Below are 24,152 nucleotides of genomic sequence, written 5' to 3'. Positions count from 1 at the left end.
AAGTCTGATTGGTCAGAGACATTCACACCAGTGGCCTGCTTGAGGTCATTTTATGGGGCTCTGGCAGTGCTCATCCTGTTCCTCCTTGCACAAAGAAGCAGATACCAGTCCTGCTGATGAGTTAAGGACCTTCTATTTCCCTGTCCAGCTCTTCTACAACAACTCCAAAAGGCAAAAACTAACAAAAATTGATGGAGAGATAGGGACTCTAAAAAATTCTCAGAATTTAAGGATAATGAGGAATATAAAAAAAGATCTGAGGCCCTTAGAAAACATCTTGAAAAAGACATTAAAACAAAAAAAATAAGAAAAAAATGTAAATTCAATCGGGATGTTAATGAAATAACTGCCATTTAAATACCCCTGAAGGGGGAACCAATGGAAATCCCCTCTCGACCCCCCCCCCCCCCCGGGCCCAATCAACGGGGTACAGGGAGGGGAGGAGGAAATCCCCCCCCAAAATAAACAAGGTTCTTATAACAAGGGAGGCAATAGGCCTCATGTACCCATGCCTCCTAAGAACCAACACAACAGGGGTAGAACATACCAGGGCCCCTATCACCTTCAAAATAGGAATTCTCTTCTCCCTTATACACCTAATCGTACGGGCATCCCTACTCACAATAGGTATGCTCCTTTGGATGATGAGGGGTGGGACTCACCCTCTTTTTCTGATGGTAGAGTGATCATCACCCATCATCGTTTTGATGCCCCTGATCGTGAGTGGGAGAGAGAAAGAGGCCCACGGGAGGATTATTATCCATCTTGTGGCTCCCCACATTCCTTCCACCCTCCCCAGAGGTATCAACATGATGGAAATTACCACTCAGCTGGATTTTCCCAGGGACAACAGGAGCAACAAACGACAAAGAACAAAGAGCGGGACCAGAGGGGGGAGGCGGGCAAGGGCAAAAAAAAAGAAGAAGGAAGGTTTGAAAGACAGTGGAATCTTTAATTTGTCTCAAGACAGTTTTTTCAGAGGAGGAAAAGGCAGTACTTAATGTCTTAGGAGGAGCGAATTTCAGGCCACGATTAAGTTTGATGTCTTTATGGATGTACAAAAGTACATTAGAAAATTAAACATCCAAAGATATATTATTTCGAACCCCACCCTTACTCTGGCAAATAGTGATAATAGATTTTCACACACTCCCCTTGCAAATGCCTCCCTTTTTAATCCACCTGGGAAAATAGCTCCCTCCATCCAGGTTTTTAGGGACCTTGTCCTTCATGACATTGACCGAATAAATATGAAACCCCCCCCCCCCCATAACGATGCCCTCCATAATAGGATGCAAAAGCTATGAGAAAAAAAGGACATCATTATATCCCACGAGCAAGGTTTAGAAGCAGTGAGTTACTATTTAGATTTATTAAGCCCTTTATTAAATGAGCAGAAACTTTTTCTGTTAGAAGTCTTAAAGTTTGCCATGACCCATTGTTTTTTTTTTTTGGTTCAACACCACCTACTTCCTCCAAAATCGCGGTGTCGCGATGGGGGCTAAGTTTGCCCCCAGTCTGGCAAACTTGTTCATGGCCCGATGGGAGGATGATGTCATCTTCCGTGACTGTCTGCCTCAACATGTTTTGTGGCGGCGGTACATAGATGACCTCCTCCTTTGGGAGGGGGACCAGCTGTCCCTAGATTCCTTTATATAAAGGTTTGAACGAGAACGATAAAGGGATTAAGCTGGATCACGTAAGCAGTACATCCCAGATAAAATTCTTGGATCTGAATTTGGTCGTGTGTGACAATCAAATAATCACCACCACTTTTTTTTTAAGAAAACCGATAGGAATGGTTTATTCCCCAAGGATAGTTGCCACCATGAATCATGGCTCAAAGCGGTCCCTAGGGGACAGTTTATGCGGTTAACTGCACCCATCTAGTGGATTTCCTGATTCAAGCCTCTGATTTAAAATCAATGTTTCTTGAAAAGGGGTATGACCAGGTCTATCTTGATGAAACCATCAGGGAGGTAGCCAGGATAGACCGAACTACCCTTTTGGCACCTAGTGTCCGGAGAAACAATGACAAATAAAAATGATTTTATCGGCTCTTTTTAAACCCAACACTATTTGGTCAAAAATATAATTAAAAAACATTGGTCGGTGATTAAAAATGACCGTATCCTGGGTCCAACTTTATCAGACCAACCGAGTGTCATCTTTAGGGGGGGTTCCTTCTTTAAAATAGCCCAAAATGTGATAGACCCCCTAGGCCTATATTTTTCTCTGATCTAAAGGGCTACTTCCCTTTTCGGAAGTGCAACATCTGCTCCCTCAATTCATTTAAGGGCAGGAAAATTGAAACTTTTAGATCAGCCACGGCTAGAGAGTACTCAATTCATTCATTATATGCTCGACCACTAATGTTGTTTACCTACTTCAATGCAAGTGCAGCTAACAATATGTGGGCCGCACAATGAGGAAAATGCAGGTTCGCTTGGGAGAGCATGTAGGCAACATTAAAAAAAGGATTCCCAGTAGGGATGCACCGAAATGAAAATTCTGGGCCGAAACCGAAAATGCATGATGCCCTTGGCCGAAAACCGTAACCGACTTTTTTCCCCCAAATGATTTTAAAATGGATAGAACAGGGGCATACACGGGTTGGCAAGTGGTTAATTTAAAAAGGTAGGATAAGCCTATGCGCTGACCATCAACCACATGTAGTAAAAGGATAAAAGAAATTAGGTAGAGTACGAATATTGCTGCTTATTTTTATTATGGTATACTTGCACTTATTGTCACTGTGCACATTACTGTTCACTTATTTACATTGATTTGCTGTTGCTTTGCTTGTTTTTAGATGTTCATATTTATTCCTGTGATTTTTATAACATATTGGGGGTGATTGAGCGCCGGTTCTATTTATAATTTTAAGTGGTTAATTTAATTACCAATGGTATTTGTATTATGCAGCATGAGGGGGTTAATGTATTGCCACTGCTGGTCACTGATGCATTAGTGACCGACCAGTGGCAGTTAATTAACCCCTTTGTGCTGCATTAGTGCAACCAGTATCCGTGTAATTAACACTGGTTACACTGATGCAGCACAAAGGGGTTAATTAACTGCCACTGGTCGGTCACTAATGCATCAGTGACCAGCAGTGGCAATACATTAACCCCCCTCATGCTGCATAATACTAATACCATTGGTAACCTCACCTCAGCATCTCCCCCCCCCCCCCCGTGTTCTTCCTTTCAAAAGACCCGCCTCCCGGTGATGTCACTACTACTACGATCTGTGCATGAATGAACTGACAGACCCGGCGGGCGGGTGAGAGGCCGCTAATAGCTATAATTAAGTGAGCGCTTCACTTCCCTGTCAGCGGACATACTCGCCTGATAGGGAAGTGAAGCGCTTACTTAGTTATAGCTATTAGCGGCCGCTCGCCCGCCCACTGGGTCTGTCAGTTCATTCATGCACAGATCGTAGTAGTAGTGACATCACCGGGAGGCGGGTCTTTTGAAACCTGCGCTGCGCCCGCGGCGGCCATCTTTAGTATCGGCATTTTTAACCCATTTTCGGCCGAAAGTTTCGGTGCACCACTAATTCCCAGGTCATAGTGTGTCTAAGCACCATGACCTATGCCATCACAAAAATTCTAACATTATTTGTTGCCATTGATAAGTTTGTCCCCCATTGGGGGGGATCAAACGTGAAAAGAGAAATCTCATGTATGGAGACCTGGTGGATTTATCTACTGTCCCCCACGGCTTGAACGTGGAATGGGACGTTAATTGTTTTATTAATAACAGTTGATGTTCCTTCCCCCCTTTTTAATTTGTAGGGTTTTGTGGATTTTATCGTATGTTTTGATATTGTCCCCATTTTTCTTGGGTATATATATATATATAAAATGTTACTTTTTTAATTCTTCCTTTCTATATTTGTAATATTTTTTGCTAGGTGCACTATATTTTTACATGATTGTACAAGCATGTGGTTTACTGTGTAGACGGAGGCACAGCATTATTGCATTTTTTGGTTTTCAGTAACCTATTTTAGTGACAAGTATATCTTTTCTGGCCACTAGATGGCGAATAATGTATTGTGCCAGAGAACTCGATGTCCTTTCGTTTTTAATATACATTTTAATTTTATATTTTCAGTCTTTGATCACATATTTTGGTTTACATTAAAACCTTAGTCAAAAATATTTTAATTGTGTCAGAGATACGGCGGGTTCATACCTGTTCGCCTGTCTTTTTGAGCCGTGTTATATATTGACACATTCTGTTACCATTCTTTTGTTTTGACTATGATGTTGTGCTTCCGCCCTTAATACCTGTATTGTGGTGCCGTGCTTCCGCCCTGTCATCTAGCCAATTGGGCGAACGGCACGCCACCCTTCCAATCAATGGGGGATATAGAGGCGTGTGTGTCACGTCTGGTGACCACACCCCAGACAAAGTCAACCTATGACGAAACGCGTCGGGCTGTGCCAGACGTGACGTCAACACGCCCCCTGCTCGTGACGGCTTTGTTTGTACCAGTGAGGATGCGGGAAGCCGCGGTCCTCCTACTAACCATTGGAATCTATGTTTACACGATCGTAACTGCTTCCTTTTGTAAGTGTTATTTTAATAAAGCCTTCCTATGGTTTTTACTGGATTACGCTATGTGTCTCCCCCCTTCTATTTTAAATTCAAATGCCATTCACAATTGATCCTGTTTGGTGCCTTGCTGGATTTGAGGAATATTTATGGGATATAAGCAGTGCTTGCTCGGGACCCTATACCAGTGCTAATGCCTATTGCTGTTTTGGGGCCAATTCATTAGTTTGAATGGCCACGGACCTCTGGTAAGCAGCCCTTTTATCCCTTCACACACGGGTATCATTTCCTGCTGTCTCATAAGAGAAGGAACCACTTGGAACATCTGATACTTGCTGGGACTTGTGGTGCACTCCGGGTGTAGTACCTTACTAGAATTTATTTCATTCACGTTTGGGTCCACCCCATTCTTTTCACCTTTTTTTTTTTTACTTCATGGACTTTTACTTTTGAAGACATTTTGTCCCTTCTGTTTGATTGTGCACGCATTTCTTTTTGTCATATTATTGAATTTATGTCACTTGTTTTAGCACTGCACATTTTTGCATATACTTCTACAATAACTGAATGTTTCCTAGAATCTCCTTCCTGCTCTTGCGAGACACAGCAAATATTCTGGCGGGGTTGGACTGCCTGTACAACCCTCTATAGGGACCAGGTATCACCTCACACTACCAGTGGGGACACGGACGCTAGCCAAATGCAAAATGAGAAAAAACAGTCAGAAAAGATATTGGGGGGGGGGGGGGTTTGGGGGGGGGAGTCAGTGGCCTCCACCTGTAAAGTGATTCCTGTTTTGGAGGTCGCCTCATTGTTGCCCATCTAGTGCACCTGTTAATTTAATTTCTGCTTTGGTTAGCAAGGTCAAAAGCATTAGAAACAAGTACATTGGGTATTAATACAATTAATCAAATTACTCCTCATTCCTGCACCTATGTATCTGCTTGTGTGCCAAGAACCACAGTTTGGGTATAGCTAATAAGTGATCTACTGTACCAGGAAATCCTGTCGCACCTTGTCCATAATCGTACCTTCTAAGGAGCCAGGCATTCCCATTATGGTGGGCATAGCCCCGAAAGGTGAGACAATCTTCTAGAACCACTTACACTGAGGTAGGTGTACGTTTTAAGCTCCCCAATACAATTCTTGATGGTATCAAGCAAAGGAACAGACATCCCTCAAAAGTCAAAGAAAGTCAGATGCTCCTTGTATATGGCATTAGCGTCCCAGGCACCCTTAAGTGTCACTATGCTAGTCTCCACTCCACTGCTGTATTGTCCCATAGCTCCCTCACTGGCTGCTAACATTTTAAATAAGAGTTCATGCATCTTGGCAGATGTCGTACCTCCGCATACAGTGTGGGGAGGCAGGTAAAAAGCTTTTTACAGCAGAGAAACATAGTGGGGTTGATTTAAAAAAACTGAATACAAAATCTGGTGCAGACATGCACAGAAACCAATCTGCATTCAGGTATTTTTGTCAAAGCTTAAACAAGAAGAAGTTAGAAGCGGATTGGCTACCATGCAGAGCTGCACCAGATTTTGCACTCTTAAAGCTTTAGTAAATCATCCCCAGTATGTTTCTTTTGCATTTAAAAAAACCTGCCGGTTTGCATTTTTTTTTTTTTTAATAAAGTTCCACATTATATAGAGTACCCTGTACATCTGAAAGGACATCAGACCCATGTGTGATACAAGTTTAGATGCTTTTAATAAGCCAAGTTTTACAATTGAAGTGCAACACTCCAGACATTTTTTTTATGACCCATTCTGCTAAGGTTTGATAGATTAAGGGTATGTAACAGAACAGACGTCCAAAACTTCCAAAGGTATCACCAGACCAGTTTTCCTGTTAAAGGGGGTACCCACAGTGAATATTGATCACAATTTAATTTATTTAAATTAATTCTATCCCAAAGGACAACAGCTCCAACACCCTTTTGGTGGGGCCCAAGGTTCCATTCTGCAAAGAGGAATACTTGAAATGGCAGGTTTAATACAAAGACCTTTGCAGATGAAGGAGCTCCAAAATACCCAAGGCTGGAGAAAGTTGACTGATCCTCCAAATGCAAGGTAGTCTGCACTCCAATAAGTGCCAAAATGACTTCTAGTAAAACTAAGGTAGCACCAGAAGGATGGGGTGCTTATAAAAAAAAAAAAAAAATTTAAGTAATCATCTCTGGCTGCAAAGTCTTGTAAAATTGCATTAGAGACCATATACACAGACTTAAATGAGGTAGACCCCAGAAGTTTTGGGTCTCTGCATTTCAGATTACAAATGTCAGTCCAGAATTGTTAAAGAACCGTTACCTCATGGCTGGAAAGCAACCAAGATCAAGGCATAAGGCAAGGTCTCGGGTAGTCACAAAGGCAGCCAGCTCGTGACTGAAGAGGGATTTATGGTCTGAGGTGACCAATTTACTTTAAGGCAGGCAAAGAACCAAACACTGCCATACCAATTGGTGGTGCACAAAAAAGTAGCAGCAGTAGGGAGGTGCTGAATGCCTAAATGGCAACACTCTACCCAGCTGATGACATCAAGCCCTCAACGCTAACCGTTCTATAGTAAAACAAGCAGTAGATTTAGAAAGCGCCCAATAGTGAAAAAAAAAAAAAATAAGGTAGCTCCCAGTGCTCACACCCACATGGCATACTCCGTATTCACAGACAGGACAAGCAATGTCTCAGCTTTGGACCTGGAAAGGTCTCTCTGGCTAACTTTTTCCAGCACTTTGGTGTCTGGAAGCTACTATCAAAAGGAACCCAGTGCCTGAAGATCACATTATGGGTTAGCTCCACACAATCAGTTCAGCACTCCAAAGTCAGGTTGAGCAAAGACCAATCAGCACAGCTGCCATTTAAAGACTAACTCAAGCAGCAATTGTGAGGAGTTCTGACTGACATCAATAGAGGTAGAAGCCAAAAAAGCAGCACAGGAGCCATTGGCAGAGTGAGCTCGGAGATACCCAGAACAGAGGGACTGTCCCCTCGGTCTAGAAAAAAACCATGTTGCAACCATGTAGTGGTAAGGAAATGTAAATCTCAGAATACAAAGTAAGGTGTTAAGACAGGCAAGCAGGACCGAATCGAAGATAAAAGAGGTTCTTTGCAAAGCTGGAGCAGAAGCAGTAATAGGTTTCCTTGATATTGAATAGATTGTGCAACACTCTACTAGAGGAAGTCATCACTCCCTCAGCATTAACTCCATCTGCAACAGGAACCAGCAGAGTATGGAAGTTTAAAGACGCTTAGCGATCCAAGCAATGAGGTTAGCTTGACTTGATCAGCCTATTCAGAGTCTTTAGAGAAAGGGCAAGTGCTGAGGCAATGCCAACCACTCTGGACCTGGAGGTGTTATCCTGAGCTGGACTACAGGTTGCGTCTGTCCAGCTCCCCATTAGCTATCCTAGCACAACTTTGCACAACTTATTTGCCAAGAAAATTAGTGGGTACATGAAGTTTATCTTGCTATTTTTTTTTTTTTTTGCTTGTTTTCAAAGAGAGCCTAGTATCAGATATATTTTTCATGTTTCCTTCATGTATTAAATGTTACATGTAGCTAACTTTAAATGCATCTCACCGATATCACATCACTCCCCCAGAAGTGTCTATTGGCATTTCTTTCCATTAGGAAACATTTTTGTTCAGATATTATCCAAAAGCAGCATCTACTTTGATAAGAAATGCTGGCTTAGAAAATGACAAAGTAAACTGCAGCCTGTGCAGTTCTCAGCTGTATTGATAAATATCTAACACACATCAGTCCTTGCTGCAGCTTACAGTTAATCGCTGTTGGGAAACAGCAAGTGATCACTGCTGTGAAAGAAGGGGGGTTCGGGAGGAGATGTATCCTCCTGTCTGCCGCAGACACCATCCTAAAAGCTCAAGGACTTTCAAGCCGGGTTCACACTAGCTGCAGCCGCGGCTCATAGCAGGGGGTCTGGAGCATCCCTGTTCCAGGTGTGAATCAGGTCTGAATTTTTGCTTGAATACGAACCTGAAACTGAGTCAGACGCACAGGACCCTTTTTCCACAGCTACCCATGTGTAATGCGAATTGGATGCGGAGAAACCCGTATTCAATTAGCAAAAGTGAACCCCGACTCAAAAATATTTTTTGGAATACTTCATTCTTACCAGTCTAGAAATTATGTACACTTAAAGCGGAGATCCAGCCTTTTCTGTGTTTATTTAGTCAGCAGCTACAAAAAGTGTAGCTGCTGACTTTATAAACACACACTCACCTGTCCCACGGTCTAGCGATGCGGCCGCCCGAAGCCTCGATCCTCTCCCTCTGGTCTCGGCGGTGCCGGCATCACTGGTGTGGGCACCCCGCTGTGACAGCTTGCGTCTTGATTGACCAGCAATCTTCTGGGACCTCTGACATGTCCCAGAAGATTGCAGGGAGGGAGGGAGATAGGAGAACTTCTGCTCAGGGCGCCGCGGCGATCCGAGCAGAAGTGGGAGCAGGTACCTGTCAAAACTAGGTACCCGCTCTTTCCCCCCCCCCCCAAAAAAAAAAAAAAAAGACATGCCAAATGTGGCATTTCAGGGGGTTAGAACTACCTAAAGCGGAAGTTCCACTTTTGGGTGGAACGCCGCTTTAAAAAGTCCACTTAATACCTTGCATTTGAAAGAAAATCACCAGGGACTTTTTTTTTTTTAAATTTTTCAACAGTGTTGGGGAAGATTCAAACATCAGATTTTTGCTGCCATCTGTGTTCCCATTAGGAAGATTTCAACATCAATTGGTGAGAAACAAAAACAACGGTAAATTGTGATATCACATGTACCTTCCTTCCAAATAGTTGATAATGCAGAGTGCTTAGTCCTTTCACTTGCAAGAGTCCGCTGCACCTTTGGCAGTGTTTTGCCATACTGATCAAGTATAGCGTTTCGGGCAACTGCTCTTTCACGAAGCTTTCGATCTGAATCAAACTGCATAAGCAGAGAAATATAAAACGTATAAAATAGAGTGGCTGAGATTACTTCTAGCACAATATACAACATGGCAAAAGAAACGTGTATTTCCTCATCACAAAAGCATTTAGTTGTCCTGCATCGGAAAACCATTATCCTTTGCACAAAAAAAACCTTTTGTCATTTGATGCGAAAAAGTGGGCATGGGATCTTACCATATGGTAACCTTTCAAAGTCTGGTTCAGCTGCAGAGCTGGGATGTAGTTGGCTCTCTGCAAGTGATGCACCAGAAGTAGTTCTTGATTTTGCACACCTCCACTTGTCTGCAAAAACTGGTGCAAAAATCCCTGCAATTTAAATTGAGATGTTGGAAATTAACAAAACCAGTAACATGACATTCTTCAGACAAAAACCTCATACATTAGGTATTGATAAGCATGATATTTATGGGTTGAAGACATTACGTACTTGCTCAGAATCTGTGAATGTTAATTTTAACAGATCTTCTATAAGTCCCATTTCCTGGCATGATTCATACATGTGTTTTAAAAGCTCTTCTACATTCAGTCTGTTAGAGTGAAGCCTCTGTAGATTCCAGGCCTCAATAAGATTTCTGACACAAATAATGAAAAAAAAATAAAAAAAATTATAGGTTTTAATTATTTCACTCCCAACTGTTTAACAAAGTTACATGTGCATATGTCTAAATGATTCCCAAAGTGACATAGGTAAACAAACTCAAGGTGCAATTATATCCATTCCAAAGAGATAGGAGAAAGTTGTAGCATGAACAGCAAATATATTGTCTCGTGTTTAAATAAAAATGTATTCCCCCATCTAAAATGGTCCAAAGTAGATTGGCTGCAACGCAGATTGAACAAATTTTCCAACATTCCAAGGAACGGCCAAAAGGTGGATTGAATTTTAGCCAGTCCCTGCTGAACTTTAAAAAGTACCATGCTAGTTGAAAAGAAAAAAGATCTCATCCATAAATTACTTTCACACAATATAAAAACAAAATCAAATTCCTCGCCCATTTGACTAAGATTATTAAAAAGGAAATTGGAAGAATAAATAAAAAAGGAAGTGGTATGACAGAATTGTTGCCTCTAAGGAAATATAATTTTAAAACAGCGGCAGGGATAGGTGGCCCTGCAGGTTCCAGCAGGGGTAAGTGTTGGAAACGCCAGCTGTCTGTAACAGCCAGCATCAGAACTTCACTTCAAACTCCTGGTCTTTTGGTGCTCTCACAGAGCACTGTGAAAACAAAAGCATATCATTTAAAGCATGGTATCAAAAGAAAGTACTATTCAGCCCCCCTTCCCCCCAAAAAAAAAAACAAAAAAAAAAAAAACTGGCTAGTTTGCTTGCAAAGTAAAACCATATATCATATCCAAACCTAAAAAAAAAAACCTCCGCCTCAAGGGGGTTTATACATAATCAAGTTGCTAGGACTCTAGTGGTTAAGAAAAAAATGTGGCAAAAAAAAAAAAAAAACACTTACTTGTTGGCCAGCAGCACAGTGATTTGCAATTTGACTTCTGCACTTGTAACTGCTGGAGGTTTCATTACTTGTATGTAACGCAGGGCTTGTTTGTAGTCCCCTTGGCACATTAGTGTTTCAATTATTTGATTATGCTGCCAGCCCATTACACGGCTTGCAGCTGGGTGAAGAATACAGTCCAGAGAATTCTAAAGAAAGCAAAAACAAATGCATATTTTACCATAACTAAATTTTTCTAACAGACTAAGTTAATATTAGTATTATTAGCCAAGTGTGGACTGAAGTATAACAAGATGAGTTAATAAAATTGGAGTGTTTAGTAAACTGAGAAGCAAAACTGGTATCTCCTTAAAATATTAGCTTCCAACAGATACCTCTTAAAGCGGAGTTCAGGCCATCGGGGGTGAATTTTAGATAAAAATACCCCCGGGACAGTCAGGGCTAGTGCATTCCATAATGGATAGCCTCTGTACTGTCCCGGGTCGCTGTTACCTTTTAGAATACTTACCTTTAAAATTTATTTTCCAGTGCTGCCATCTCAGGTGTGGGCAGCTGAAGCCAGCGCACGTCCTCTTCGGTGACGTCAGACTCCCAGAATGCCCTGCACCGCTTCTGGGCATGCCCAGAAGCTGTTTAGCAGGGAATGCCGCGCCTGCACCAGAAGTGAAGAGCGGGGCCGGTGCAGGCGCATTGACTCCTGGGAGCGATGACGTTCAGCTCCCATTGCAAGCAGGAAGTGAAAGCACAGGCCGCGGCCACAGAGGGAGGAAGTGGAAGGAAGGCGAGTATATTTTCTTCAAAAACAAGGTAAGCGAACAAAACAAAAAATTCAGGAGCATCCATTTCTTTTTCAGGCGACCCTCACAGCAAGGGATGGGCCCAAAATCGATTTTTTTGATTTTGAGGCCAGAACTCCCCTTTAATTGCTGGCTTCTACAAAGACTTCTACATAGCATTACAAAGAATAAAGAGTCGAAAAGGTGATTTAATCCAGCATTGCCCATCAGTTTGCAAATTATGTGGTCTTTTGTAAATCACTAATTAAAGAGCATGGAAACCCATATACAGAAATCTCATAAGAATTAGTATGTTAAAAAACCAAGTTATTTTTTATATTTTAAATACAAATCTTTATTAACCCACTGCCGACCACAAACCACAGTTTTACTGCGGCAAGGTGGCTCAGCTGCGCAAACAGACGTAACTGTACATCTTGGGAATAATTAATGGGTCTGGCGCTGCTACCATATGCAGGGAAAAATATAGTCACTAGATAGGTGTAGGTTAATTGATTCTGATGTCTAATGGCATATCTTCTTCACATCTCACTATGTCATAGTTACATAGTTAGTGAGGTTGAAAAAAGACATAAGTCCATCCAGTTCAACCTATGATGTGTGTGTGTGTTTGCTTTTAACCGTACATTGTATACCCCTGTATGTTGTGGTCTTTAAGGTGTCCATCCAATAGTTTTTTGAAACTATCAATGCTCCCCGCTGATACGACTGCTTGTGGAAGAGAATTCCACATCCTTACCGCTCTTACAGCGAAGAACCCCTTACGCACTTTAAGGTTAAACCGCCTTTCCTCAAGTTTTAGTGAGTGGCCACGTGTCTTATTGTATCTCCTTTCTCTGAATAGTTTGTTCCTTATGCTAGGGTCGCCAGTACAGTATTTGTACATTGATATCATATCCCCCCTCAATCGTCTCTTCTCCAGAGAGAATAGGTTCAGTGCTTGTAGTCTTTCCTCATAGCTGATGTCCTCCATTCCCCTAATTATTTTTGTTGCCCTTCTCTGGACTTTCTCCAGTTCCAGCACATCCTTCCTGAGGACCGGTGCCCAGAACTGGACAGCATACTCCAGATGTGGCCGGACCAGAGTCTTGTAGAGTGGGAGAATAATCTCTTTATTTCTGGAGTGAAACCCCCTTTTTTTTTTTATAAAACCCAGTATTCTGTTGGCTTTGCTTGCGGCGGCTTGGCATTGCATGCCACTGCCAAGCCTGTTGACTACCAGTACCCCCAGGTCCCTTTCCATCCTAGACTCACCCAGAGGTTCCCCCCCTAGTGAGTAGCTTGCTTTCTGGTTTCTGGCCCCCAAGTGCATTACTTTACATTTTTCTACATTAAATCTCATCTGCCATGTAGTTGCCCACCCCGTTATTTTGTTCAGGTCTGCTTGCAAGATTTCCACATCCTGCATAGAAGATATTGGCATGCCTAATTTAGTATCATCTGCAAATACTGAGATTGTACTAGATATCCCCTCCTCTAGATCATTTATGAAAAAATTAAACAGGATTGGTCCCAGGACAGAACCCTGGGGGACCCCACTTTCCACACCCGCCCAATCCGAGTACTCCCCATTAATCACCACCCTCTGTACTCTCCCCTGGAGCCAGTTCTCTATCCAGGTACTCACCTTATGGTCCATACCTACCTTCCTTAGTTTGTACAGTAAGCGTTTGTGGGGAACGGTGTCAAAGGCCTTTGCAAAGTCCAGATACACCACATCCACAGGCTTACCTTGATCTAAGTGGCAGCTCACTTCATCGTAGAAGGTTAATAGATTGGTTTGGCATGAACGATTTTTCATGAATCCATGCTGATTACTACTTATAATACCGTTTTCATTACTAAAGTCTTGTATGTGGTCCCTTATCATCCCCTCCAAAATTTTGCAGACTACTGATGTTAGGCTGACCGGCCTATAGTTACCCGGGATATATCTCGGCCCCTTTTTAAATATTGGTACCACGTTGGCTTTTTTCCAATCAGCTGGCACCATACCCGTCTGTAAACTATCCTTAAAGATCAAGAATAATGGTCTGGCAATCACCTGGCTGAGCTCATTAAGAACCCTTGGGTGCAAGCCATCCGGTCCCGGGGAATTATTTATGTTAAGTTTCTCTAGTTTAGCTCTAAGTCTATCCTCTGTTAGCCATGGCGGCACTTCCTGAGGTGTATTATTTAGTTCGGCCTTACAAGCGGGGTTCGTGTAGCCCCCCCGATTCCTTTATGAAGACTGAAGAAAAGAAGTTATTTAACACTTCCGCCTTTTCTCTGTCCTCTGTGGCCATTTTTCCTTTATCATCTTTTATGGGGCCAATGTGCTCTGGCCTCGCTTTCCTACTGTTTATATACTTAAAGAACTTCTTGGGGTTCTTTTTACTCTCCTCCGCTATATGTCTCTCGTGTTCTATTTTAGCCGCCCTGATTTCGTCTTTACATTTCTTATTACACTCTTTGTAGTGCTTAAATGCTGCCAATGACCCCTCAGTCTTGTATTTTTTGAAGGCCTTTTCTTTAGCTCTAATATACATTTTTATGTTGGAGTTTAGCCACCCAGGGTTTAGTTTTGCTCTTTTAAATTTATTTCCCTGTGGAAAGCACTGGCCCACCCCCTTGTTAAGTATGCTCGTGAAGCACTCCCATTTTTCCTCCGTGTTCTTTGTTCCCAGGGTTCTATCCCATTTGATATTTTCTAGCAGCGAGCGCAGTTTAGGGAAATTGGCTCTTTTGAAATTCAGTGTTCTTATATTACCCTTGTGTTTCCCATTACTGTAATTAATACTGAAACCAATTGACCTATGGTCACTGTTCCCCAAGTTGTCCCGTATTTCTATATCCCTGAGCAGGTCTGTATTGTTGGTAATCAGTAGGTCAAGTACCGCATTGTTTCTTGTCGGTGCATTCACCATCTGACCCATGAAATTGTCCTGCAAAACATTTAGGAACTGCCGAGCCTTGGCTGAATGCGCGGTTCCTTCTGCCCAGTCTATATCAGGATAATTAAAGTCCCCCATTATAATGACATTTCCCATCCTTGCTGCCAATCCTATCTGTAACATGAGGTCCGCCTCACCCTCCTCCCTCTGGTTGGGGGGCCTATAGCATACGCCCAATATTACCTTCCCCACCGTGCCTTTCCTTTGAAGCTCTACCCATAGGGATTATGCCTCGTCCATAGCTCCATTATTAATATCATCCCTCGTATTTACCTGTATACTGTTCTAAATATACAAACATACCCATACCCCTCCCCCTTTTTTACCCTCTCTATCTCTGCGATAAAGGGAATACCCCTGACTGGTCGCCATCCAGTCATGAGAGCTGTCAAACCAAGTCTCAGTTATCCCCACAAAATCTAAGTCCTCCTCAAACATCAGCAGCTCCAGCTCTCCCATCTTGTTGGCCAGGCTTCTGGCATTGGTATACAAGCCTCGTAATTTTGATGTTTTTAGGCTGCTCTCTTGATTTTTTCCCCGTACCCACCCTGGGTATAGGAGCTCCGAACACCCTACCGCTAATGCCCCCATTTCTGCCCTCTGAAACTTGCTTTCCACTGGCTAATTCTACATCTGTACCCTCCCCCCCATTCCCTAGTTTAAAAGCCCCTCTAACTTTTTGGCCATCCTCTTACCCAGTACGGCTGCACCCACCCCATTTAGGTGCAATCCGTCCCTACCAAAGAGCCGGTGACCGACTGAGAAGTCGGCCCAGTTCTCCAGGAACCCGAAACCCTCCTTACTACACCAGCTCCTCAGCCACTCGTTAACTTCCCTAATCTCCCGCTGCCTCTCTGGTGTGGCCTCGAGGTACAGGTAGTATTTCGGAAAATACTACCTTGGAGGTCCTAGTCCTCAACTTAGCGCCTAAGTCCCTGAAATCGTTTAGGACTCTCCGTCTTCCTCTGCCTATGTCATTGGTACCCACGTGTACCATGACAGCTGGGTCTTCCCCAGCCCCACCCAATAATCTGTTCACCCGATCCGCGATGTGCCAAACCCGAGCGCCCGGCAAACAACAGACTGTTCGGCGCACACGGTCTTTGTCACAGATTACACTATCTGTCCTTCTAATAATTGAGTCCCCTACCACCAGCACCTGTCTTTCCTTTCCCTTTCTCCCGGCCTCACTGGAGGAGTTCTTCCCCTGGCAGCTAGGGGCGTCGCTCTGCTCCAGCAATGCTGGTCCCTGACTGGTTTCCCCAACATCACAACGGGGCGTATCTATTGGGGTGCTCCAGCCCAGGATCAGCCTCCTTGCCTTGTCCCCTTCTACCCCTCCTAACTGTCACCCCTCTACTCTGCTCTGATGCCTGCACCTCCAATACTCCGCCCACCTCTGTGCAGACCCCTGTCTGCACCTGACTGGTACGATCCTGGCTCTCCTCCGGTATGGACATTCGTCTGTGTTGCCAGCTGCTTCCCTAGATTCAGGACCTGAGCTTCCAGGGAAGCAACGTGCTTACATTTTGCGCATTTTTATTCGCCCTCGATCACATGTCTGAGGAACGCATACATATTACAAGATGTACACCGAATCGCATCTCCACACCCGCCGGGCATTGTACCTACTATCTAATCTAATGGGGATTCAGCGATTTAAGTCTATCCTATGTGGCTATTTCCTGGCTTCCTAACGCTACCTTCTCACCCTCTGGTATTCCGCTCCACTCACTTGACACCGGTCAGTCACACAACACTAAGTCGCACAGCCCGGTCAGACGCACAACACACAGTCGCACAGCCCGGTCAGACGCACAACACACAGTCGCACAGCCCGGTCAGACGCACAACACACAGTCGCACAGCCCGGTCAGACGCACAACACACAGTCGCACAGCCCGGTCAGACGCACAACACACAGTCGCACAGCCCGGTCAGACGCACAACACACAGTCGCACAGCCCGGTCAGACGCACAACACACAGTCGCACAGCCCGGTCAGACGCACAACACACAGTCGCACAGCCCGGTCAGACGCACAACACACAGTCGCACAGCCCGGTCAGACGCACAACACACAGTCGCACAGCCCGGTCAGACGCACAACACACAGTCGCACAGCCCGGTCAGACGCACAACACACAGTCGCACAGCCCGGTCAGACGCACAACACACAGTCGCACAGCCCGGTCAGACGCACAACACACAGTCGCACAGCCCGGTCAGACGCACAACACACAGTCGCACAGCCCGGTCAGACGCACAACACACAGTCGCACAGCCCGGTCAGACGCACAACACACAGTCGCACAGCCCGGTCAGACGCACAACACTCAGTCGCACAGCCCGGTCAGACGCACAACACTCAGTCGCACAGCCCGGTCAGACGCACAACACTCAGTCGCACAGCCCGGTCAGACGCACAACACTCAGTCGCACAGCCCGGTCAGACGCACAACACTCAGTCGCACAGCCCGGTCAGACGCACAACACACAGTCGCACAGCCCGGTCAGACGCACAACACACAGTCGCACAGCCCGGTCAGACGCACAACACTGAGTCGCACAGCCCGGTCAGACGCACAACACTGAGTCGCACAGCACATATATGTCCAAATATATATATTGCTACAGTGCTAAAAGAAGGAGTATGAAAATATATATATATATATATATATATATATATATATATATATATATATATATATATATAAAAAAATATATGGAAAAGGTGGCTGATATATAAAGTGCTGCAATAGAGATAGTAAACAATACTAAAATATTTGTGCAAATATGCAAAACTAGTTAATAAAAGATTGTCCTACTTAAAGTGACAATGTGCTCTTCAAAGTGCTCCAAGGTTATCTGTGGCGGTAGTATTGCTCCACAAAGTGCTAGATAAAACCACAGAAGTACATGTGTAAACAATTCTAGGCCATATAAAAAGTGAGGTTTTTTTTTTGCATCTAATAAAGCCATTTAAAACTGGTATACAACATGGGCTGCTGCTCTTTATCTTTACTTGAAAACAAGCACCAAGGGGAATTAAGGTGTTCTATGGTTGCAGACACAGACTGCTGATCCGGTTTGAGCCACCTTCCTGAAATTCCTGGGACCCCCTTGAGGGGACTAAGCTCTGGTAAGTGTGGGACCATCAGGGGAGCACAACTTGTGGAAATCACTATTACGGATCACTTTGAAGAGCACCGGTCACTTTACTAGTTGAAGATTTTTATATGGACTAGAATTGTTTACACATGTACTTCTGTGGTTTTATATAGCACTTTGTGTAGCATCACTACCGCCACAGATAACTTTGGAGCACTTTGAAGAGCACATTGTCACTTTAGGAGTAGGATATTCCTTTACGAACTAGTATCGCATATTTGCACAAATATTTAGGTGTTCTTGCCTATGGCAAGTACACTTACTATTCTTTCACATATATATTATTCTTATTATAATGAAAGCCTAAGGGAAAATTTGGCATCCTAACTCCTCCAACAGTTTTTACACTACATAGACAAGTAATAAACCGAAACGAGTGGATTCTCGATCGTGTTGCTATTACTTTTTGGAAGGTTTCGCCAAATGATTTGCGAAATATAATTTTTGTGGTGAAACTGGCGCCATAGGAATGGAAGGCAGAATGTTCAAAACTAGAGTGGGGGCCTGAAAATAGAGGGTGAGCGAAGAAATCTCGCCACAATTTCTAAACTGCTGCCACTCCCTCATTTTTAAGGCCACCTACACAAATGTTACATCAAATGTTCACCTATCCCTGCTCTGCTACTTAACATGTCCACATCTAAGCCATAGCTCTAATCGTTTTTACACTATGACCGTTTGTTTCCAACTCATGCCGTCCATTGACATTCATTGAAACTGCACTCAAACCATCTCAAATGTCGAGGCTGTTTTCTAACCTGCGACTGTGCCTTCAGTTTTAATGTTTCATAGACACAATATACAACAAAATGTCTGCCGGGGTCTTGTGCTTCCTATGGTATAAGTCTCTAAGCTGTAAAATTAAGAGCTTTTAAACTAGAGCCGTATGAAGATGGACACCTCCAACTTTGGTAAGCTGCCCCATAAGAATGAATGGCGGAATGTTCCAAACTAGACCATTTGTTTTCAACTGCCAAAATTTCTTTAACCACTTAAGCCCCGGAAGATTTTACCCCCATTCCGACCAGGGGGTATTTTGCGATTCGGCACTGCGTGAATTTAACGCACAATTGCGCGGTCGTGCGACGCTGTACCTAAACGAATTTGACGTCCTTTTTTTCCCACAAACAGAGCTTTCTTTTGGTGGTATTTGATCACCTGTGCGATTTTTTGATCACGCGCTATAAACAAAAAAAGAGCGACAATTTTGCAAAAATAACAATATTTTTCACATTTTTTTATATGAAATTCCCCCAAAAAAAAATGTAAAAATCAAAATTTTTAAAAATTTTCGGCCAATTTATTTTATGCTACCTATGTTTGGTAAAAAAAATCGCAAAAAGCGTATTTTGATTGGTTTGCGCAAAAGTTATCGCGTTTACTAACGAAGGGAAAGATTTTTGTCATTTTTGTTTTTTTTTTTAACGCGTAATGGCGGCGATCTGCGATTTTTTTTGCGGTACTGCGACATTGCGGCGGACAGATCGGACCCTTGACTGACATTTTTGACACTTTTGGGGTTACCAGTGACATTTCTACAGTAATCAGTGCTATATATATGCACTGTTACTGTAAAAATACACTGGTAGTGAAGGGGTTAACTTTATTTGGAAGGGAGGGGCTGTGTGTGTCCCTAGGGGCGTGGTTTCTACTGTGATTGGCTGTGGCTCTAGCTGTAAAGACACTGATCAACGGATCTACATACCAGATCCGTTTTATCAGTGTCTTTGCAGCGAAGAGAATGACAGGCAGTTTGTTTACACAAGCTGCCTGACATTCTCCCTCTCCCCCGCCGATCGCCGAGTGACCGGCGGACATCGGGTCCGCTGGTCACACGCGCGGGGGGGTCCGTGACCACGCGGGAGCGCGCCCCGGGGGGCGCGCGCTCGCTCCCTAGACCCTCACAAGCAAGCAACGTAGCCCTACGTTAGTTTGCCTGTGAGGGGCTGACCGCCGACGTAGATAGTCGTGCGGCGGTCGGCAAGTGGTTAATGCTGCCATACACACACCAACTGCTGCCACTCCCCCACACACACACACAGTTACTCTGCCCACTCCAGCCGGAGACTACCGGTGGCGGCAAGAAAACTTCACACAATTTACCCAGGAATTGTAAGTTTAGTTTAGTATTTACTATTTCTATTACAACACTTTATATACCGTATTTTTTCGCTTCATAAGACGCACCAAGGTTTTAGACGAGGAAAACAAGAAAAAAAAAAAAAACATTTGGATATGATATAGAGATAGATTATATATACACATACATACATTCATACATACATACATACATACACACACACACACACACATAGTATAAAGGTAATAGCAATAGTAGTGGGTACTTGCAGAGATTTACTTGTAGGCACTCTGTCGCTGAGCCCGGGAGAAAGCATGCGGTTGTAGTATAGAGCAAAGCCGCCGCTTCCTGTGCTTGGCTCCTCTTGTCACCGGCTGAGTGCATCTGATATCACTCCACCTGTGAGTCGGCGCTATACAACATATAGCGGCTCCGCTCAGTAAATGATGGTTGAGCCGGTACTCGCCCACTGGGATTTAGTCAGTATTTAATCCATAAGAAGCACAGACATTTCTCTCCAATTTTTTTTTTTTTTTTTTTGGAGTGCGTCTTATGGAGCGAAAAAATAGAATTTTTATAAGAACATACCGTAAAATTATTTTCTGAGTCCTCTGACAGTCGCCGCCCGATGGTATTAGCCTTCACTAATGGGTAATGGCGCCCTCTGCAGGAGCAAGGCTAGGCAGATTGATTAGGTGAATACAAAAAACGTTATACCTCGGCACGCCACTAGAGGGCCATCCCTCAGCCATTATCCTGAACCCAATCTGATATTACCTCAGTTTGTAGCAAGCAGTACCAGAAGGCAACAACCCCCAGATCCAAAACCAGAGGGGTGGGTGCGGCGACTGTCAGAGGACTCAGAAAATAATTTTATGGTAAGTTCTTACAAAAATTCTATTTTCTCTTACGTCCTCTGATAGTCGCCGCCCGACAGTGCAGGTATGAGGGGTGGGAAAGAAATGCAACCAACTCAGAAGGTAACGCAAACAGCCGGGCCAGTAACAACCTGAGCCCACAGGAAAAAACTGGAACAAACCCAGAAACAAACAAAAAACACCCCAAGAAGGAGGGACAGAAAAAAAAAGGAATGTCCCCTTAAACAACTGCCACACTCAAAACTTTGCAGCCAAAGGAGGCATCCGAAGATGCCAAAACATCAAGTTTGTAGAACTTTGTGAAAGCGTGCACGGACGACCAAGTCGAGCGCCTTGCACACCTGAGCCACAGAAGCCTGACGGCGAAAAGAACAAAAGATGCTGACGATTCGAGTAGAAAAAGGAGGAATCTGACCCTTAATAGAATAGGCCTGAACAATCGTCTGTCTGATCCACTTAGAAATGGTCGCCGGGGAGGCGGCCGATCCCTTCCGAGGAAGAATAAACAGGGAATCAGACTGCCAAACAGACTCCGTGGTGGACAGGTAAACCTTGACCACTCGGACCACATCCAGGGAACGCAAGGCAAGTTCCTTGGGATGCTTGGGCCGCGCACACAGCGAAGGCAACACGATATCTTCATTGAGGTGGAATGAAGAAACCACCTTGGGAAGAAAAGACTGATTGGGTCGCAGAACCACCTTATCCCTATGAAGCACCAGATAAGGAGAACGGCAAGACAAAGCTGCCAACTCAGACACTCTGCGAGCCCACGTGATGGCCACCAGAAAGGCAACCTTCTGGGACAACACGGAGGAATCTCTCTGATGTTCTCGAAGGGAGGTTGTAACAGACAAAATCAAATTCAGATCCCAGGGAGGTAAGGGAGCTCTCCTCGGGGGAGCCACATGCCGCCCCCCCTTGAATGAAGGTGCGGATAAAGGAATGCGACGCCAAGGACGTTGAAAAAAAGTGGCCAAGGCCGACACCTGACCCTTGTCCGTAGTCAGCGCCAAGCGCTGATCCACAACTCTCTGCAGGAAGGCCAAGACCTTCGACACAAAGAAGGAACAAGGATGAAAACCATGCGCCTTGCACCAGGCGATCTACGCCTTCCAGGTGCGGTGATAAATCTTCCTGGAGGTAGCTTTACAAGACTTTAACAAGGTAGGGATGGCCGCCTGTGGAAAACCTCTATCCCTCAAGACCTGGTTTTCAACAGCCATGCCGTTAAAGCCAGACACTGTAAAGCAGGATGGAAGATCGGTCCTTGAGACAGAAGACTGTCTCGCAGCGGGAGCTGCCAGGGAGGTTCGACGACCATCTGAACAATGTCCACGTACCAGGACCGTTGAGGCCAGTCCAGGGGCCACCAGAATGACTGACATCCATCCAATGCCAACCTGCGGAGAAACATGGACAATAGTTGAATCGGAGGAAAGACCATACATCAGCCGATAGCGGTACAAAGGCACCACCATCGCATCCGCAGCGTCCACCAGAGGATCGAGAGTTCTGGCCACAAATCTTTCCATCTTTTTGTTGAGACGGGTCCGGAGTACCCCGCCGGGCGCACAGGAGGCGAAATACCTCCGGATGCAGGGACCATTCCCCCTGGTCCAAAGTCTGGCGACCCAGATAACCGGGGACCGCAATGCCCCGTAAACGCAGCAAAGCTAGAACCGGAGCCAACACCTTGGTGAAAACCCTGGGAGCCGAAGCAAGACCGAAAGGTAACGCCACAAACTGGTAGTGCTCCCCAGCCACCGTGAAGCAGAGATATCGGATGACCCTCGAAATTAGGGATGTGCAGATACACATCCTTCAAGTCGATGGATGGAGACCAGGAAGTCCCCGGGCCTTCAGGATGGAATCCATCTGGTCGGTGGTGGTATCCTTAACTTCTGTACCCGCAAAAAGCAGTTCAGAGACTTCAAATGCAGAATCGGACGCACCTTGCCTTCTTTTCTGGGCACCGTGAACAGGTTGAAGTAAAACCCGCGAAACCTTTCCCGTGAAGGAACGGGTACAATGACTCCTTGGGCAAGCAGATCGTGCACTGCCCCCATGAGATCTCTGAGACGATCGGGGGACAGCTGGAGATTGGACGGGACGAACCTGCCTGCGGGGAGAGATCGAAACTCGATCTTGTACCCTGAATGGATCAGCTCGTGAACCCACCTGTCCTGAATGCTGGACAACCAGGGTTCCTGAAAACAACGCAGACGCCCCCCCCCCCCCACCCCGACAACGGGTGAGGGCGTCCCTTCAGGAAGAGGTGGACTAGGCCGCCGAGCCAGACTGACCGGCTTTTGGCTTACCCGACCACGTTTTTTTGTGGCCCCCGGAATGTCAGAAAGGTCTACCCTTCTCCTGCATGCCAAAGGCACGAAAGGAACTATGCTGAGTCTTGGAGGGCCCTCGCCGCGTGCGGGGGAGCTTACCCTTAGTGACCTGGGGCAACAGTATTTTTGTGAAACAAACAAAAGTAAAATTCCCAGTTGAATTTGCTAGCCAGTTTGCTTACCAACCAAATTAACCTGTCTAACAGGTTAATTTAGTTGGTAAGCAAACTGGCTAGCAAATTGAACTGGGAATTTTACTTTTGTTTGTTTCATGTGCGTTGCCCTTCCATGTGTTCTTTGCTATGAAGGGCAGTAATAGGTGGGGGCAGAGGCCATTTTCTTTGTTGTCAACAGAGTATTCTTACCTCCTGTGAGCCCCTTAACTCATCCAGAGTATCCCCAAAAAGATGACCCATCACATAAGGGACCTCAGATACTGTATTTTTGGACGCGTGATCAGCCGACCAGCTCTTCAACCAGGTAATGCGACGGATCGCGACCCCTACCGCAGACAACCGGGCGACCAACGGGGCCTCGTCCAAGGTATGCGTCGCACAAGAACATCCCAGTCTGGGTGATCTGATCCACCATGGCAAGGGCCGACTCCACCACCAGAGTGCTGCGAAGCACCTTGGACCATGCCGTGAGAGCCTGAGAGGCCATCACCGAGGCAAACAGGTTTTAACAGGGAACCTGCCACCAGATAAATGTGGTGGGTGAGAGTTCCACACGCCTATCAGCTGGAACCTGAATACCGGGGAATCCTCTACTGGCATCAAGGTGGATTTATTCAGCCTAGACACAGTGTGATCCACTTTTGGGGACACCGTTCCAACGTTTGTCCACCGCATCCAAAAATGGATAGCGGAGGGAAAAACGCTTTAGGCACCACCAACATGTGTTTAATGCGCCGCCACTGGTCATTCACAATCTCGTGAAATTCCTCAGTGCAGAGATAAGC

General features: G+C 44.9%; 1 protein-coding gene across 1 annotated transcript in view; it reads right to left on the bottom strand.

Moving 5' to 3' along the window:
• AHCTF1 (AT-hook containing transcription factor 1) overlaps window positions 1–24,152 on the bottom strand; it is a 310,501-nt gene that overhangs the window by 121,147 nt on the left and 165,202 nt on the right. The window contains exons 21-24 of the mRNA XM_082252084.1: window positions 10,988–11,175; window positions 9,952–10,096; window positions 9,699–9,830; window positions 9,357–9,501 (exon numbers count right to left, since the gene is read on the bottom strand). Coding sequence (XP_082108210.1) covers window positions 9,357–9,501; window positions 9,699–9,830; window positions 9,952–10,096; window positions 10,988–11,175 — 610 coding nt within the window. The remainder of the gene's footprint in view (window positions 1–9,356; window positions 9,502–9,698; window positions 9,831–9,951; window positions 10,097–10,987; window positions 11,176–24,152) is intronic.

This window comes from Pelophylax lessonae (genome assembly GCF_965119305.1).
Source record: "Pelophylax lessonae genome assembly, chromosome: 3".
Classification (NCBI taxonomy): Eukaryota; Metazoa; Chordata; class Amphibia; order Anura; family Ranidae; genus Pelophylax; species Pelophylax lessonae.
The sequence above is the reverse complement of the archived record's forward strand: the minus strand, read 5'-3'. Positions and strand labels throughout refer to the sequence as shown.